This window comes from Ursus arctos, unplaced genomic scaffold (genome assembly GCF_023065955.2).
Source record: "Ursus arctos isolate Adak ecotype North America unplaced genomic scaffold, UrsArc2.0 scaffold_6, whole genome shotgun sequence".
Taxonomy (NCBI): Eukaryota; Metazoa; Chordata; class Mammalia; order Carnivora; family Ursidae; genus Ursus; species Ursus arctos.
The window spans coordinates 29,894,352-29,912,709 of record NW_026623078.1 but is presented as its reverse complement, the minus strand read 5'-3'; the positions used below and the strand labels follow the sequence as shown (position 1 = coordinate 29,912,709).

The following is an 18,358-nucleotide window of genomic DNA, read 5'->3' as shown; positions in this document are numbered from 1 at the left end:
TCTTTTTTGTACCAAATCATTAGTCTGGAAAGTATAAAATGAAATTCCTTTATGACATTACAAATGGAAATATGAGAGGGTGCCTAAGCATGAATGGTTCATTTGAGATGAAGACCCAACTGCACGTGTCATCGCCCCGGGGCTGCGGGAGCTGCCTGGGGTCCCCGCGGCCCCTGGCGCGGGCTTCTCGGCCCTCCTCCCTCCTGGATCAGCTCCCTGGGAGGGCCCAGCAGCCTCCGAGGACCCGTGCCCAGACACCAGCCTACAGTCTATTTAGTGATTCACTGGCATTTAGATGCTAATATTAAAAGGGAAGTGCTTTTTTGGTTGTTGAGCTTTCTTTCTGTGTATTTTTAAGCTTGATTTGGGTCTCAATATTCTTGCCTTTTTCCACTGGAAAAACAGATATCTGACTACACAGCGGTCATTTTTGTACCTTTCAGTGCCCTTGATTAACAAAAAGCCAGAGGGAATTATGAAGAAAATCTTAATTCACAGATAAAATGCACCCATGAGGAAAAATCATAGCATTTCAAAGAGTGCCCAATGCAAATTAAAGAAAGATGTCAGGGTAGAAAAAAAGAGAAAGGAAGAAAAAAAGAAAGAAAAAGAAAGAAAGAAAGAAAGAAAGAAAGAAAGAAAGAAAGAAAGAGAAAGAAAGAAAGAAAGAAAGAAAGAAAGAAAGAAAGAAAGAAAGAAAGAAAGAAAGAAAGGAAGAAAAAGAAAAAGAAAAAGAAAGTCATTAACAAGTGCAAATCTCAATACATTTATTAAATGAGAGAATCAAAGATTTGGGAATAAACAGAAAAGGACCTTGGTTTCCTTTGATATATGTGGTTTTCAATACACTGTATGTGATTCATTACAAAATAAAATTGTTGTGTAATAGCTCCTCAAATTTGAATTTAGCAGCCCCGGTGCTGTTTCCCTTTTGAATAGATGTCCAAATGTGTTTGTGCATAAATTATGCATGTTCGAAAAGTGTAGCTGTTGTCATAAAGAAAATGTCAGTGGCTCTAAAAATGTAGGATTGTATCAGCCCAGGCGACCCGCTGATGAGTAGTAGGAAGCGAAAGATTATCTGGTGAGATGTGCTAGAAGGGAAAGCCCCCCAGACCCCGCTCTCGTCCCGCCTGGCGGCTAGGCTGTGTGGCCCCCTCCACTCCTGCTCCCTCTCACGCCCACCTGACAAATTCTTCCTCTTTCACGTGCACATTTCCTATTTCTTTATGCCCTCAGTGAAGCCGAGACCATGTTGTGCATGGAGGATGTATTCAAAAGACGCCTGAGGGAATGAATGATTGATAACTCTGGGCAGATTTCCGTTATTCTTTCTCTGTGTAATGCAAGATGAGAGGTTCCATTTCTTACCCTGGATTAATTCGGGCTCACCTATTTTAAATAGGTCCTATTTAAAGTCCTCTATACCACCGACTGGGATCTGTTTTAAATAGACCACACTGTATATTTTAGATTGCCCTTTTGTGCCTAATCTCATGCAGTAATTATGCCCTACTTAACATTTAATTCAACAATGCTCCATGGCAACCAGACTGCAATGCATGCTACTCACAGATCTGAATATTGTAAGAGTATTTGTTTTACTGCTGAGCCTGATGCTGCCCACTGGAAAGAGGCATCTTTGCAACTGATATGTGCCAATACATGGATTGCTTTCTGACTTCCTTCCATTGAACCCATCTTCTTAAACTAAAAATGGCCGGTGAGCTTTGATTCAGCTGACACTGAGCCTCACCTTCTCATCCATCCATCCATCCATTCATCCATCCAATATTTATTGAATATCCTAATATTTGGGGATTGCGTTAGGGCTAGAGAGGTACATATAGCGTACCCCCTGACCTTGAGTAGCTTGTGGCCTGGTGGGGTACAGAGGTGTGGTCTCATATATCATCGATGTGATAAAAATCCATAATGCAGATATGGGCAAAGCATTCTGGAAGTATAAAAGGCAGAACGACTGGCCCTCAGGGAATTGGGGGAGCATTTAGGGAGGAAATGACAGCTTAGCTGAATCTTAAATCATGAGTAGTGGTTTTCCAGGTGAAGACAGGTGGGCAGCGACATCTAGACTGAGGGAACAGCCTAGGCAAAGGCACTGAGCACCCCCAGGGCCTGTCTCTGGGAGCTGTGAGAGCTGTCTCCCATTCCTGGTTTGGGCTACACTGGCCTGCCCTGAACTGTGGCTGTCCCACAACCACTAGGAACATTTCCAGATCAAGGAAGATCTGGTAAAGGACTGCAGTGTCTACTGTAACTAGAGCGAGCCTCATGGTCATGTTGACCTTTGACTTCTGACGTATGGTCCTAGCTCCTAGACCCTCTACCCTAGTCACACAGGCCCTGAGAGAGTAGTCGTTGGACTAGAGACTAAAGCTGTGAAGTTCTCCGAGATCAGTGCTGCCTCTGTCCTTTCTGAACCTTTACATGAGGAAACTTCCCCACCGGTAGATAGCAGCGAGGCCCAGGCCCAGCCCAGGCAGAGAAGGCGGTGGGCTTCATGATCTGCACCTTTATACAAGGAGATGGGATCCAGATGGCCCCTCTGCCTGCAGCAAGGCGTGCGTTGGTGGGTTTGCGCATGGGAGAATTCCAGCGCCATGCTGCAAACACTGCGTAGGATGACCTGGCTAGATATTTCCATCTCCAGTTGAAGCCGAACCCTACGTCTAAGCATGAGCTGGCCTGGAAGAACTGCCAAAGACACTCCTCTTCTAGCCTGGGGAGGACTTAGTCTTCCTGACGACAGTACTCTGCCTGCTTCGCAGACACCCACCTGTCGGTGCTACCAGTCACAGACCTGTGCGGTTTGCAGCGCTCGCAGAGTGTCGCTGTCCCCTGGGGAGCGCAGCTCCCCGCCGGCTTTGCTGTAGGCACCGACGTGGTGTTGGCGCGTTATCACACGTCTACACTGTACATCTAGACCTACAGCTCGATGAGCTGAGGCGGTAATTGAACTGCCTTTTTTTTCAAGATTTTATTTATTTGAGACGGGGGTTGGGGACAAGCCAGAGGAGAGACAGAGAGAGAGGGAGAAGCAGCTCCCTACTGAGCAGGGAGCCCGATGTGGGATTCGATCCCAGGACCCCAGGATCATGCCGTGAGCCAAAGGCAGACACTTAACCTAACTGAGCCACCCAGGCGTCCAGATATTGAATTGCCTCTGAAAGATTTCCCCATTAGTCCTTTCCTTGTCTCATACTCCTTGTCTTCTCTCTTTAAAAATAATAAAAGGCTAAATGCCATTCAACTGTAAGACGTCATCATGGATACATAGCTCTTATGCTCTTGCTCAGATTCAAATGTTTGGGGAAATGATCGGTAGGTACTGTTGGCCCAAAGTGACCCAGGACCCCGTTCCTGTGGATGCTGGTCTTCACTTTCTCTCTCTGTTGCTGCCACTGAGTCAGGGTTTAGAAAAATATCCCTCAAGACAGGTACAAACAAAAATCACAGGGTGATGTCTTTGAAATCCATTTTACAGTGATACTATTGAGAAGGATAAGTAGAAAGCATAAGGAGAAAAGGGAACCCTCGTGCGCTGTTGGTGGGAATGTAAATGGGTGCAGCCACTGTGGAAAACAGTGTGGAGATTCCTCAAAAAATGAAAAATAGAACTATGATCCAGCAATTCTACTGCTTGGTGTTCAGCCAAAGGAAACAACATCGCTATCTTGAAAAGATACCTGCACCCCCCATGGTCATAGCAGCATTATTTACAATTGCCAAGACATGGAAACAATCTAAGTATCCATCGATGGTTGAACAGATAAAGGAAATGTGGTAGATACACACAATAGAATAGTATCAGCCATAAAAAAAGGGGGGAGGGTCCTACCATTTGCAACAACGTGGATGGACGTTGAGGGCATTATGCAAAGTGAAGTAAGTCAGAAAAAGAAAGACAAATACTGTATGATCTCATGTATATGAGGAATTTAAAAACAAAAGCAGAACGAACACATTGATACAGAGAACAGATAAGTGGTTGCCAGGGGAAGGCGGGAGAGGAGTGAAGGGGTGGGGGCAGTGAAAGGGGTTAAAAAAAAAAAAAGCATAAATTAACATGTGAATTGAAGGTACATCTACTGAACATTTTTTTAACGAGGTCGTGTCTACAAATGAAATAGGCAACCAGATAATCCAAGATGAAATATTATTCTTTAGGGTTCGGCAGCTTTTAAATTTGTCCAGTGGGTGTTACATCACAGTCACTGTTTAACGTTTCTCACCATGTGCAGTGAAATGCAACCTTATGAATGTGTGGCATTTTTAAACCTAACACGCGGCCCGTAGTGCTGAGTCTATGGCCACTCATTTGGGCTGTTGAACAGAATTCCTATTTGATCGCTTGCTCTCTTGAGAAACAAATTCCAGAACCTCTGTTTTATAGATAACTTATTTGTTAAAGAAAACTAATTCTTAAATAATCTAATATTCTGAGTTTTTTTTTTTTTTTCTAAGTGATGTGTTTAGAATCAGATGGTCTCAAGTAAAAGGAAAACGGCTGTCCAGTGGGAGTGCCCATTTGTTTTCTGGCTATGCAGACACGTATCCTGAGTGAAGGCACGGAGCTCTCTAGAACAGAGTGGCTGCAAGGGCAAGTCATTCATTCAGAGGACTTACACCCCAATGGGGAGACAGTGCCCCGGCTGCTCCCGCACACCCGGGACAATAGCCTGCTAAAAAAGAAGAAAAAGAAAGAAAAGAAAAAAGGCTACATGCCTTATCAGTAGCTCTGCATCTTTCAGAAAGACAGGTTATTTGTGTTACCAAACCAGATTTTATATTTCTTGTTGGTATACAATGAAAAAAATCTACCTACCCTAAGAATTCTTTGCCTCTTAAAAGAAAAAAAAAAAAAATCTCCTTCTGATTTCTAAAAAGAGCTATCCATTTGGTTTATCTACTGAGGCCTCAAACCTCCCGGTCTGTGACAAGCCCCGTTGCCAGTTCTCATCAGCTTGGTTTGGGTAGCCAAGTGCCTCTCAATTTTTTCCAGACAGCGCTCAGAATCGAAAGAGTATGTTTTCTGAATATATTTGCACCTTAGGTGTAGAATACTGAGCAAAGAAATGGAAATACATGCTTATGTAATCATGAAAAAATATCAGATGATAGCTTTTATGTTCTTGCTCAGATTCAAATGTTTGGGGCAAGTCATTGCCAGCAATGGTTTATGAATATACAGTATTTTATATGCTATTACAGGTGAATTTTGTCTCCATGGAAATATGTTTTCCCTTTTACAATAATTGCTAACCGCAAAAAAATAAATAATCACTGGTGTATCTTTTTTTTTTTTTTACATTTCTGCTTTTTTCTCATTTTAAAGGTGAGATACAAAGATTACATTTTTGCTAAGAAACCTGCAGCCATGAGTTTTTGAAAATTATTCGGGCTCTTTTGCAATTTCTCCTTAAAGACACCGAGTTAGAGTCATTTACTAACCACAAATACAAAATGCATTAGGTTTTAACAGCAGATCTAAATTAAAAACTCAGTAACTTGGAACAAATGGACCTTTTCGTTCATTTCCAAACTAAAATCCTAGCTACGTTTTATTGTTTCTAAAGCTTTCTTACTGCAAACCATCAATCCACCAACTTCTCTCTGGCTCATTCGAGCTTTGAGCTGTACCTTTACGGTGCTGTAAATTAGCATGTCACCGCGGTACACGGTGATTTGCGTTAATTTCTTTCCAGTTAAAATTGTCTATCTTTGAAGACATCTTTACAATACTTAGAATTCACTCAGAAAGGTAATACCCAACCCAAGATGTAAAACATAAATTTAAAAAATATGTTTTGGCTTTTATCTCAAGATGGAAAATAAAAGTGGTCAAAGTTATGCGTGCAGTTCTGCAATCCAGAACTCACTTTCTGATACTTTAGTGCCGTTGTTCGAGGCAGAGACGTTTTAGCAGCAGGAAGTGGAGGAAGAACACAGCCCTGCTCTCACCCACCTGAATGAAGACAAGGAGCCATTTTAAAGATACGGTTACAGGGGGAAATGGTCAGGGTCATAAAATTGTCAGTGAAATGCACTCTCATCAGGGCTTTACTTGGGATGCGTGGCAGGAAAAAGCCAAAAGTCTCAGATGAGAGGCGACAAGGCTCTCCCGGCACTGGTTTGGCCAGACCCAGGTGAGGCTCACAGGAGTCGCCCTGACCAAGCCCTTGCGAGCTGCCCACACCTGCTGTCCTCTGTCACAGAGCTGCCACCCTGATGGGGCAGGAGAGGGGGAGAGAGGAAGCAGTGGATAATTGGGCAGGCTGTTGAGGGGAAAAAACCACCCAGCTCTCCTGTGAACCTGGGACTCTAGAAATCGAGCCTTCTGGATGCATCACAGAGCTGTTAGTCCACCCGTGCACCTGTCTGTCAGAGTGACCACATTGGCTCTGGTCTGGGCTCATTCCCTGCACCCAGCTCCTTGCTTCCACTGCCCGCCTGCCCTTCTCCATGCTGCATCCTGCAGAAGCTGATCCCTCAGTGGAATTTGTTTCCCAAGCTTTAAAAACAAAATTACTGGGAGGGTAAGAGAAAACCCAAGCCTTCAGTCCTTGGGCAGCATGCCACCAAACTCCTTGAACTCCAGCCCTGGGTTTTTGTGTCCCTTTGAAATAGACACGGTTTGGGTTGAACCTGCACTTCCTAGCATCTGGAGAAGAGAAGGAAGAATATACTATTTTTAAAAGGAACTTTCTGGAAAGTGTACAAAACCTGATAATTAAAAAAATAAAAGCCAAACCCTCAGCTGCACAAACAGCTCTTGTTCTTTTCCAGCAAAGGTCTGTCAGGAGTGCCCACCTTCCTCTCCCTGAGAAGAGCAATTAAGGAGACCAGGAAGCATCGCTGAGTTGGTCTGTTTTCTAGCAAAGCCTTTTCAATCACCTCCTTTGATCTAGCAGCGAGTGTGGGAGGGGGAGCGAAACCAACCTGCTTCATGCCTCCAGCCCTATTTGTAGGCACTGTGTTGGAAGAGCGTTTTCTCTCTCAGCATATTTTTTGGAAGCAGAGTGTACACATCTGTCTTTATACCCAGCCGCCTTTCTGGGCCCAAACAAGTTCTCTGTGAGTTTCCCCAGCCGAGCTCAGTGGGATCTCTGTCAGCTGCAAGATTTATGTCATCGTGTTCAGTCCTGAGAACTGTGCCTTCAGCTTCTCACATCTGGGTTTAATTGGAAAGACATTAAGTGCTCTGGAAAAGCATATTTCAGGGCAGTTCTTTATGGACACCCCTATTAGAGGGGCTGACGGCTGTAGGTTCAAGTGGGACAAGCAAAGACAACATCTCAGAAGTCGAAAGCACGAAACAGTGAAAGAGCCGCTGGGAGTGAGAGCGTCCTGTTCAAGGGTCCCATTTATTCAGTTACTTTGGGAGAGAAAGTGGCAAGACGCCTGCCAACTGCGAGCTTTGTCCAGCGGCACGTGGGAGCGACACACGGATAACTGGGCCTTTTGGCACCTTCCCGCGCCCTACCTGCCGTGCCTGCTCTCCACAGCCTTGCGTGCTGGCATCTGGATGTGTGATACACAAACATTTTCGAGGAGCAAGAAGGTGGTTGGTAACTGCAGATGCCGTCACCTTCTTGCCTCATCATCCCCTCAAGGGTGGTGACAGAGTCCCCTGGCCACCACACCCCGTGGTATCTCCATATGTAACAATAGCAGCAGCTAGTGAGCTTGGAGCCCGGACAGCACGCACTCTCGTGTGATTTTAGCTGGGTCCCCCCTCCGTCGCCTTCTCCTGGTTGAGCGTGCGCTGGGGTCTCCAATGAACACATCCAAGACTGAAGGCAGAGAGGTCCTTGTGGTGATCAGCCTTAAACACACGGTCCACGTTTTCAGACGGGGGCTTGTGTAAAAAAGATACGAAAAGTCAAAGAACAGTTGTCATCAGAGAAATACAGATATCTTTCTTTATCTGTATGATAATTTCAAGCAGCTTAAATCCTCTTAAGTCCTAGCCCCCAAATGTCTCATTAACTGAGGGTAAAATGGGTCCTTAGTTTCCCCTCTTTGGACTCTCCTTCATCTCATCTGTGGACTTGGTTAAGCAGAGGTCCTTAACCTTTTTTGAGCCACGGCCCCTTTGGGCACTCTGGTGAACCTTACACACCTCTTCACAGAAGAATATTTCTAAACTACGTAAAGTAAAAATACCCAAGATTTCACAAAATTATATTGACATTGATGATCAAAATATTTTAAGCGTATTTGTGCTACGCGACAGTAAATATTTCAGAATAAATTTGTGCTGTAGTAATAAATGGATTTATTAGCACATGGACTAACGAGATCTAGCAATTGGTCTAATAACTATACTTCCGTACTTCCAATATTTTTAATATTTTGCCTAAAGAAGTGCCAAATTTCAGTTAGATGTTAATACACACCCAGAAAATGTGATGTCCTCCCTGTCTAAATCATAGAGTCCCTAAATGCACGGGCCCCAACTTAAACCCCTGCGTCGATGAGGACGCCGTCTAGCCAGCAGCTGTGGCTTATGGATCTGTTTCTCAACCGGCCCCTTGCTCCAGGAGACTCGGCCTCTCCTTTGGCCCTCGTCCCGAGCTGAGTGACATGGAATGTGTTTTGTCCTCCCTGCAGCCCCAGAGGGAAGGTGGTGCTCCCTTTGGTGTTTGTGAAGGTGCCAGCAGAGAGGTCCGAGGAGGGACCTGGCAGGGCTCCTCCTTACACAGTGGGCAGTGAGGGGGCATGATCGAAAGGCCTGTCCACACCCCGACCAGTCAGCCCTCCTGGGCCGAACAAGAGTGAAGGCCTCTGTCCAGAGAAAGCAGTGTAACAACAAGGGGTGTCAGTGATGGAGGATCTGAAGAAACATCAAGTCCGTCAGGAAGAGAAAAGGCTCGGTCCATTCTGGTTGCCTCCTGGCTGGTCTCCCTGCCACTGCCAGCCTCCAGCTGTGGGCAGGTGGCTCCTTTGAAAACACAAAAGTGGGTGTGCCCCTGCCCTGGTTATAGTTTGAAATGACACAAAGGCCCTTATAAGATGAATAGTGTCCCCCTTAAAATTCAGGTGTTGAAGACCCATCCCCAGTACCTCAGAATGTGACTGTATTTAGAGAGAAGGCCTTTGAGGGAGGCAGTTAGGGTGCCCATTAGGGTGGGCAGACTGACCAGTGTCCTTATAAGAAGAGGAAATTAGGACACAGAGAGACCCAGCAGGGACGCACGTGCTCAGAGAAAAGACCACAGGAGGACGCAGGGAGGAAGCAGCTGACTGCAAGCCGGGCAGCGCGGCCTCAGGAAACCAGCCCTGCCACCACCTAATTCTCGGACTTCGAGCCCCCAGAGCCATGAGAAGATAACTCTCTGTGGCGAAGCCACCTGGTCTGTGGTATTTTGTCGTCAGGACAGACGTGCAGGGTCTGCTCGGCCTAACTCTCCAGCTGCCTGGGAGGACAGGCCTGCTTGCCCTCGCTGCTCCAGGAACACCCGTGCCTCCTGCTCGGACGCACACATAAGAGGCCCGCTGCCTCCCAGCCTGGCGTCTCTGCCGTGCCGGCCTGTCTTGGACGCCTCTCCCACACCTGCTCATCCTTGGCGAAAGTCTGGGCTGCGTGGCACCCCAGAAGACTTCGTGCCCCCACCAGGCTGCAGGTCCCTCCCTGCACATCCCGACGGCCCACCGCACATGTGTCATTAATGCGTGTTTCTGTGCTCCCCGCTCAGCCAGGGCACGTCAAGGGAGGGTTGTCTTTCCTTCATCTTTGCGTTCCCAGAGCCTGGCCCAGCACTTGGCACAGGCCCTGGCACTGGGCACGTCATAGGGATCAGCTAAACAAGGACATGTAGCATCTTCCAGGCAGATTGTCCTCACGCCGCAGATATTCTGGGTTCAAGGCCAGGACGGGCCATTTACCAGCTCCGTGACCTTAGAAGAGTCACAGGACCTCTCTGAGAAGTCAGTTCCTAAGCTAACTGTGGGCTCAGGATCAGGGCAATGATTCCCAACCCCTTTAAGACCTGTGTCTTCTTTAGCAAATGTCATATATATATATATATGTAATTTTTCCCTAAAACAATTTTTCCCAAAATGATTCTTGATCCATGAGTTCCTGTAAACTAAGACGATTTTGCCAAACTTTACTGTCTCTAGTTGAAAACTCATTAATGCTGGAGCTAGGAGGGAGAGGACAAAGTTTGCAGCAGGCCTGTTTTTGTTTAGTTCTTTTTTTAAGATTTTATTTATTTGAGAGAGAGAGAGAGTGAGAGAGATAACAAGAGCAGGGGGAGAGGGAGAAGCAGGCTCCCCGCTGAGCCGGGAGCCTGACATGGGACTCAATCCCAGGGCCCCGGGATCATGACCTGAGCTGAAGGCAGACGCTTAACCGACTGAGCCACCCAGGCACCCCAGGCCTGTTTCAGTTTTGCCCAGGGTCCTCCTTGGGAGAGTCCCATCACTTTACACCAGAGCTAGTCCAATGTAAAGTCAAACTAGAACTGGGTTGGGAATGGGCCTATGGTGGGAACAAGGAGGAAGGCAATGGCTGAGAGAGCCAGGCATTCGCCTGATCCCGCATCACACCGGGCTCTTGGAGGGACTGCTGTTAGCCAGAGGATCCTTTGGTCGGTATTGCTCACTTCTGGCAATGAGGGATGGGAGAAGCTATACTCGCCCTCTTTTGTTTAACTGTGCCGTCCTGTGCCAGTTAATAAGGCCAAATTCTGCCAAGCACATAACTTTTTTTAAATAAACAGGTGCTAAAATGTTTATATAGCCTGTTCTTATAGACACAGGGAAACCCACTCTAGCCTCAGGTGCTCCAACAGGTTCAGATTGAGGCAGCTGCATCAATGTCCCATCAGCAGGACCTGCCAACCCCACAGGTGGGTCAGGTGACTGTCCCCCAAGAAAGTAGGTGACTCGGGACGATGGAGCTCTAGACCCAAGGGCTCTTGAGAAAGAATCAGGCTGCTGGACTTGCTGATCCTTGTTCTTCAGTAATGCAGAGAAGGTGCTCCCATATTATTTTAAGCAAAACGCTTACCTTGTTCTACCAAAAAAGTAGAAGAGGAACAGAGCTAGAATAGGCCAAGGAATCCAGATTTCTCACATCTGCTTCCCATAGCCAAAAATTAGCCCATGTTCAGTGTTCACACAAAAACAGATTGAGGGGAGAGAGAAGGAATATGTCCAGGGGAATCCTTAGTTACTCAAACTCAAGTCAGACTCATGTGGGTTGTGGCAAATATTCACAGGCAGTACACAGACATGTTAAGCTCCTGCTCTGCTGGGTACTGGGTATGAAAACTTGACTAAGAAGACATGGCCTATAGTTTTGAAGAGCTCCTAGCCCACCAGAGTAGATAGACAAATGGATAACTTTAGTATGATGTAGAAAGTGCTAGGTGTGAGCAGAGAACAGATATTTGGTCCAAGTAAAAGGCTATAAGCCAGTTTCCTGGAGGAAAGATGGCTAAGCTGGATTTGAAAGAAAAGTCAGCTAGGTCAAGACAGGTGAGGAGGCCATTTGTTTCCAAGCAGAGACATCAGAAGGAGAAAGGCACAGGGGTAAGGAAGAACATGATACATGTAGGGCAACTACGAGCAAGTTGAGGCTACAAAAAAATGAAATAAAAGGGAGATGGGGACTAGTGGAAGCTAAAACTTGGAGAGGCATGTCATCATGAAGACATTGGGAGCCATACTGCCACACTCAACTCTTCCACTGACAATGAGGAGCCGCAAGAGTCTCATATTACAGAGACTAAATAAGACTGGGTATTTACTAAAAGTAATAATGGAAAAATGAAGTTTTTACTGATTTTTATGGTGATCATAGCATGACCATGAGTGTTGCTTTTGTTAAAGGGAAGATTTTTAACACCATAAATGAATTCCTTAAATATATCCCTCTAAATCCTGAAACCAGTATTAACTAGACAGTTCTCTGAGACACCCAAGGATTTTAAAGAGGGAATTGAATTTTTAATATTTATTTTGATGCAGAGAAGTTGGAAGGTATTGGCTGAAAATCCCACGACTAGATGCCCTAAGTGCAGTGTTGAAACTCATGGGAATCTAACAGCATGTCTTGAGAGGGAAGACCAATTACGCTCATGTTTCCCAGAGGGTGGTGAGATAGACCCTCTCACTTCATTTCCACGTAGGGATGAAGTGTCGTCTAGCCACCCAGAAGTAGGAGGAAACAGAAAAACGATGCTAACTTCCCCACAAGTGGAGGCAGGTGGAAGAGCTGTTCTTTGAGGAGGCCCACCTCCCCCGCCAGGGGCAACTTCTGTACTTCCGCCCCCTTCCTGACCGTGGTGACTCAGCCTGCCTTCCTGTTCTCTTTCACGCAGCCATTCCCCAAAACTTGTTACAACTTTTTCAGAAAGCAATTTGACAATTTAAAAAAATTTAAATTTAACTTATAGATGTATTTGCACAAATCACATGTACGACAATATCCATTGCAACCTTATTTTTAAGAGCTAGAAGCAGCCTAAATGCCTATTAGTACGGAACTGATTAAATAGATATGGCACAGCCACGCAGTAGAATATGATGCAGCTAGTAAAAAGAATAAAATAGGGCTGGTTTCGTGGCATAAAAAGATGTCCAAGGTCTCTTATTACATGCAGAAGAAGCATAGGGATTCCATTTGAGGAAAAAACAAAAAGTCCGTAGATGTGTATATGAGAATATAACAAATAAAATACCTGGGAAAACACAGATAAAACTATTAAGAGCACTTACTTCTGGAGTGTGGGATTGGAGTTGATTGAAGGGAAGACAATACGAGGGACTTGTCCTTAACACTTAAGTATTTTTCAAAGTTTTACGATAAGAATTATTCATTTTAAAATTAAAAATACTAATTGTTTTGTTTTTAATTTTCATTTTACTTTATTTTATTTTCAAATAATTATCGATTCACAGGAAGTTGCAAGAGTAGTACAGCATGGTTGTGTGTACTTTGTACTCCAATGGTTCCATTTTATTTATCTGTAGCACGGTGTCCAAGCCAAGATGATGCCATCGGTACCATGTGTATGTCTATGGTAGGGCTATGCCAGTTTACCCCCCGTGTAGATTCATGTAACCACCACTGCGATCCAGAGGGAGAACTCGTCCGTCTCTACAGAGATCTCCCTGGTGCTATCCCTTTACAGTCTCACCTTCTTCCCACTCCTCCTCCCACCCCATCACTAACCCTTGGCAACCACCAATGTCTTCTCCATCTCTATACTTTTGTCATTTCGAGAATATTATATAAATAGAATTATATAATAAGTGACCTTCACTCAGCCTGATGCCCTTAAGATCCATCGAAATTGTGTGTACCAATAGTTTGTTCCTGTTTACTGTATAGTAATATTTATTAATCCTGTGGTGTGGAGGTACCAGTTTATTTAATAGTTCATCTATTGTGGGGTGTTTGGGTTGATTCCAATTGTTGACTATTACAGATGAAGCTGCCATGAACATTTGTGTACAGGTTTTGGTGTGGACATAGATTTTCATTTCTCTGGGATAAATGCCCAAGAGTGTGCTAGGTGGGTTGTATCGTACGTTTATGTTTCATTTTTATAAAATTATCAAACTGTTTTCCAGAGTGGCTGACCCATTTTTACATTCCCATCAAAAATGTGTAAGAGATCCAGTTTCTCTGAATCCTCTCCAGCATTTGGTGTAGTCACTACTGTTTATTTTAGCTGTTTTAATAAGTTTGTAAAAGCCTTGTGGTCTTAATGGCTAGTAAAGTGGAGCATCTTTTCACACATTTAATTGCCATCTGTAAATCCTCCTTGGTGAACCAAACCATGTCTTCAAGCCCTTTGCCCATCTTCTAATTCGATTGTTGGTTTTTATTGTTTGGTTTTATTGGAAGTCCTTTATATATTCTAGGTACTAGTCCTTTAGCAGTCACACAGGGGCTGCTCTTGCTTTGCATGAAACCAAATAGAGACAGAAAGAATAATGTTCTAGATTTTTATAATGTTCTATAGTCCTGCACATTCACCTATAACTTCTGGCTTCCTTCTCAGTTGATTAAGGAAGTCTGGTTTATCCTTGAGGAAGATTTTGGTTCCCTTTTTATTCTTGAGATTGGGGTTCACTAGAAACCCGCCACCCTATCCATTGTCTTTCAGGAACCCAACGTCTCTCCCACTGAAGTGCCTTCTGAGAGGTGAAGGGTTCAAGGACTTTCTCCTGCGAAGGCTTCTTGCATGAAGACACAATGAGAATTAATAAAGTTGGTGCCCCGTGCACACTGTTGGCATGTTGTCTTTGTGTCCTCTGGAAATAATCTACACAGAGAGGCCATCTTAGGGAGGGGAGAAAAATCCAGGCATTTCTTGGCAATATTAGAGCATAAACAACCAGTGTTAACATCTCCAGGTTCACTCTGTGAGCCTGGTACGCCGCATCCCCTGACTACAAGTTGAGCATTAACTCTATGCCAGAGTTTTTGCTACAGCTACCAGAACAGATAAGACCCAATTCTTCCCTACTCCGAAGACTTACAATTTGGCGTGAGAAGATAGACGTGTAGATGCCTCAGCGAGTGACTGCAGCAACCCGATACCACTTGTGGTAGAGTCTGATTAGTCACCACACCTGCTTCCTCTTCTCGGCTCACAGCCAGACTTAGTACCCAACCTGGAGATGGGTGTAGTCATGGAGTTAGGTACAGTCATGTCACCGGGTTCTGGTCGATGAAGTATGAGGGCTTTCGTCCTCTTTCGTGAAATCTTCCTACATTCTATCTTCTGTTTTACTTTCCCATCCACTGGCTGAATGGAGAGGACCACAATGCTAGCCTGGAAGAGGGCAGAGTCACAAGATGGAAGGGGCCTGGGAACCCTGCTTGACTAGGATCCATAGCCCAGGAACACCCAGTTGGTCTTTTCATGAGCATTGAGATTCTGGGGGTGTTTGTTCAGCAGTTAGCTTATCTTGACTAATACACAGAACACAGAAATCACAAGTCACTATTCTCTTCCAAAGGCATCATAGAGGAGGTGCCCGATTTCCCCTGGGGCTCATCCCACGTTGCATCTCAGATGCCATAAGTACTACTTAGGCTTACAGATCAGGTATTGCATTGTGGCTTTTTATGCTTGTCCTCATTCATTAATTTTTCTCTTTTGAAATGCCCTTTTATCCTTACTTGGCTAACAATACTAGCTATACAAAGCATGAAAGTTGCATGCTATCAAATTCCAAATGGCTTATTGCTTTTAGCACCCTCCCCCCCTTTCAGCAAATTCTTCTAGCCTTTTGATAACTTAATTTATATCCTTTCTACATATTTATCCAAAAGGCAGCTTTTAAATTCTGGCATGGTCACCCACTCTTCCTCCTGGGCTTTGATGCTACCAGATGCTAGAGCAAAAACATTCCCAATATGCCTACAATCTATTTCAATATATAATTCTATCCGACTGAATGTCAGGCATTTCTAAAGAATGCTGTTGGCTGATACGATGTCCCTTGCCCAAGTTAAGGTTTTGATTTGAAATTGCGTATTGGAATGCCTCGTGTTACATTTTGCGCCCAATTTATAAATCTATCACAGATTCTCCCTCCAATCTATCTTGCCTTCTTAAAAGATTAACCGTTAAGAGTAGAGTTTAATGTGATATCTTTAGAAAGCAAATGAAGAAAAATATTTTGCTTTTGAAAGGGAATGTACCCTCAGGCAAAAGAAAAAAAACCTCTGCCTCTTAATACACGTTGGGAACTGCCAGTTGTCGTGCTCACAGCTTAAGACGGATTAGGATTCCATCACTGATCATCACATAAATTCTTATACTTATAACCTTACATCTTCGTCTGCGGCCAAGCAATTAGGAAAAAAAAAAAAAAAAAACCCTTGTGTTTGGATATATTAGAATGCGTGGAGCCTGTTAGAGTACCAGCAGTTTCTTGAAACAACTTAGGAGAATTTTTTACTTAAGTATTTGGCAGACCTAAAGCATATCCCCAAAAGTATACTAAATTTCTTCTCATTCGCGGGTGGAGGTAGAGGAAGAGGACCATTTGTGATCATGATTATTTAAACACAAAGTAAATCTCTTTCTTTGATTCTATTGTCTTAAGATGTTTGTAGGACATCAAGATACTAGTTTTTCCTTAAAGATGGTTATTTTACCATAGGCTTTAAAAATTACTTTTAATGGAGTTGCTAAAAATTACCAATCAAGTGTGATATTATCAATGATATGCTTTTCTTTCAGTGGTAACCAGAAAAAGAAGATATAATTTACTTGAACGTTATAGTGACTTTGCATTTTTCTTAGTTTGAAAAAGGAAGAGTTTCTAGAAAAATAAATTACAGTTGATTCCAATAAAGTTTCTTCCAAAGTTGCAATAATTGGCACACAGTAAGTTTACAACACATGAGAACCCTCACGTTGGAGACCTATCATTATACTTCACTTTCTTCATTTAAAAGACTAACGTTTAGCACCTACCTACTCCAGCTGAATAATCAGTCTTTAAACAACATCAAATGAATGATTACTTCTGGGTTTCAATAAGTGGGGGAAATGATCTACTCCCTAATTTCCATAAGGAACTTCTGAGAATTAATAAAACTGTATATATAACGTGGCTAGGTATTCTTGAACATGGCATTGTTTTTAATTATTCATTCATTCTTCCAAGTCATTAATACATATTTATTGAGTGTATACTGATTTAGGAGCAATAAGCACTAAAAATGAGACAGTGTGAGGAGCTTCGAGAACACCCGGCTAGGAGTGGGGTGGTGCAGCTCATCTAGGTCCTGTGGTCACAAGGAGTGACAATTGAGTAGAGAATTGGATGGAGCAAGGAAGAGAGCCCATGTGAAGACCTGGGAAAAGAGTCCCAGGTCTAGGGGAAAGCATATGGAAATCCTTGAGACAGGAATGAACTCAGGGAGTTCTACAAAGATGAGAGAGGCTGGCATGGCTGGAGGGAAAATATAGCCGAGTTAGGGTCACCTAGGGCTTTAGATCAAGTCAGAAATTGGAGTTTTGTTCTGAGAGGAACCAGAAGCTCCTGGAGGGTTTCGGGCAGGGTCTTGACCTGTTCTCATCTGCATTTCACACCTCTCGCTCTGGAAGTATTTGAAGAAATGGCTTTAGGTGAACATAGATACGGGGAGATATGGTCAGGAAGCGATGGCATGAGTCTTGCTGAGAGATGACAGTGACCTGGGCTGGGATGGTGGGAGAGCAGGTGGCGAGACATACTTGGATTCTGGATGCATTTCTAAGAGGAACCAACAGAGCTAGATAATGGGTCAGATGTGGGAGGTGAGCGAGGTTGATTCCTAGTGTGTTTTTTGTATCAGAGCCGCTGGTTGAATGCGGGTTACCCGTCCTGGGAGAGGAGTGGTTTGGGGGATAGTAATCACGAATTCAGATCTCGGCAGATTTTAAATGCCTTTTACACACCTAAGGGGAGAAACCTACCAGGTAGTCGTACGTGTGAACTCTAGGGCAGAAGGCCAGGCTGAAGATAGGATTTGGAGGCCATCAATGTTTATAAGGGATTTAAGTCATAGACCTCAGTGAAATCATCTAGGAAGAGAATAATGGTAAAGAAGATAAGAGGCCCAAGGATGGACTTAAAAGTCAGGGCAAGGCAAAAGCCAGCAGTTGAGGAAACTGAGAAGAAGTGCCCAGTGACGTAAGAGGAAAAGCAAGAGGGTTAGCTGTCCTCCAGACCAATGGAAACCTAGCCGTTTAGTATTAAGAACAAACACGACGTTGCTAATTAACATACATTCATGTATAGGTTCTGGTGAGCCCAGTGAGTATGGGGTTCCAGCCTATCTGGGTTCCAGCCTTGACAGTGACCCTGAATTAGCCTAGCTTCAGATCTTGGCCTCACCTAAATGGTCCACCTGTTGAGGTCAGTCCTCCCTGCTGCATCCAGCCAGGAGTCGCCACTCACCCTCCCACCCAGACAAGTCTGCAGCCTCTGCTGCTGGCTCCATACCTCCCCCCTCTCCACCGCCCCCCCTCTGCTGGGGGTTTGGGGGGCACACTCTAGATGGGTGTTCAGTTCCACCCTGGAGCCAAGATCTGAAGGCTGATAAGTGGTCAGTCATGAGAAGGGGTGGCCACGGGGGCCGGCCAGCCTGAATCGCCAAGGTGAGAAAAAGCTTGTCCAGGTCGAGGAACAGAAAGGAGGCCAGCACAGAGCATTCGGGGTGAAGAGGAGAGTGGTGCCTAGGTCCCTAAGGGTGGAGGGAGGTCTTCGCAGGATTTAGGTGATGAGTGACTTGACTCAGTGTGCAGCTTGCTCGGAGCAGGGCAAGGAGCTCCTTCCATCCTGCCTGCTGTGGCCAGCAGAGAACCAGTGC

General features: G+C 44.7%; 1 protein-coding gene across 33 annotated transcripts in view; it reads left to right on the top strand.

Annotated features, from left to right (window-relative positions):
• STAU2 (staufen double-stranded RNA binding protein 2) overlaps positions 1-18,358 on the top strand; it is a 313,412-nt gene that overhangs the window by 281,508 nt on the left and 13,546 nt on the right. The window contains exon 17 of one of the 33 annotated variants that reach the window (XM_048212627.2): positions 14,148-14,278. The exons of the other annotated variants lie outside the window; for them this stretch is intronic. Coding sequence (XP_048068584.1) covers positions 14,148-14,189 — 42 coding nt within the window. The 3' untranslated portion in view covers positions 14,190-14,278. Of the gene's footprint in view, positions 1-14,147; positions 14,279-18,358 lie in introns of those variants that run through there. 33 annotated transcript variants of the gene reach the window in all.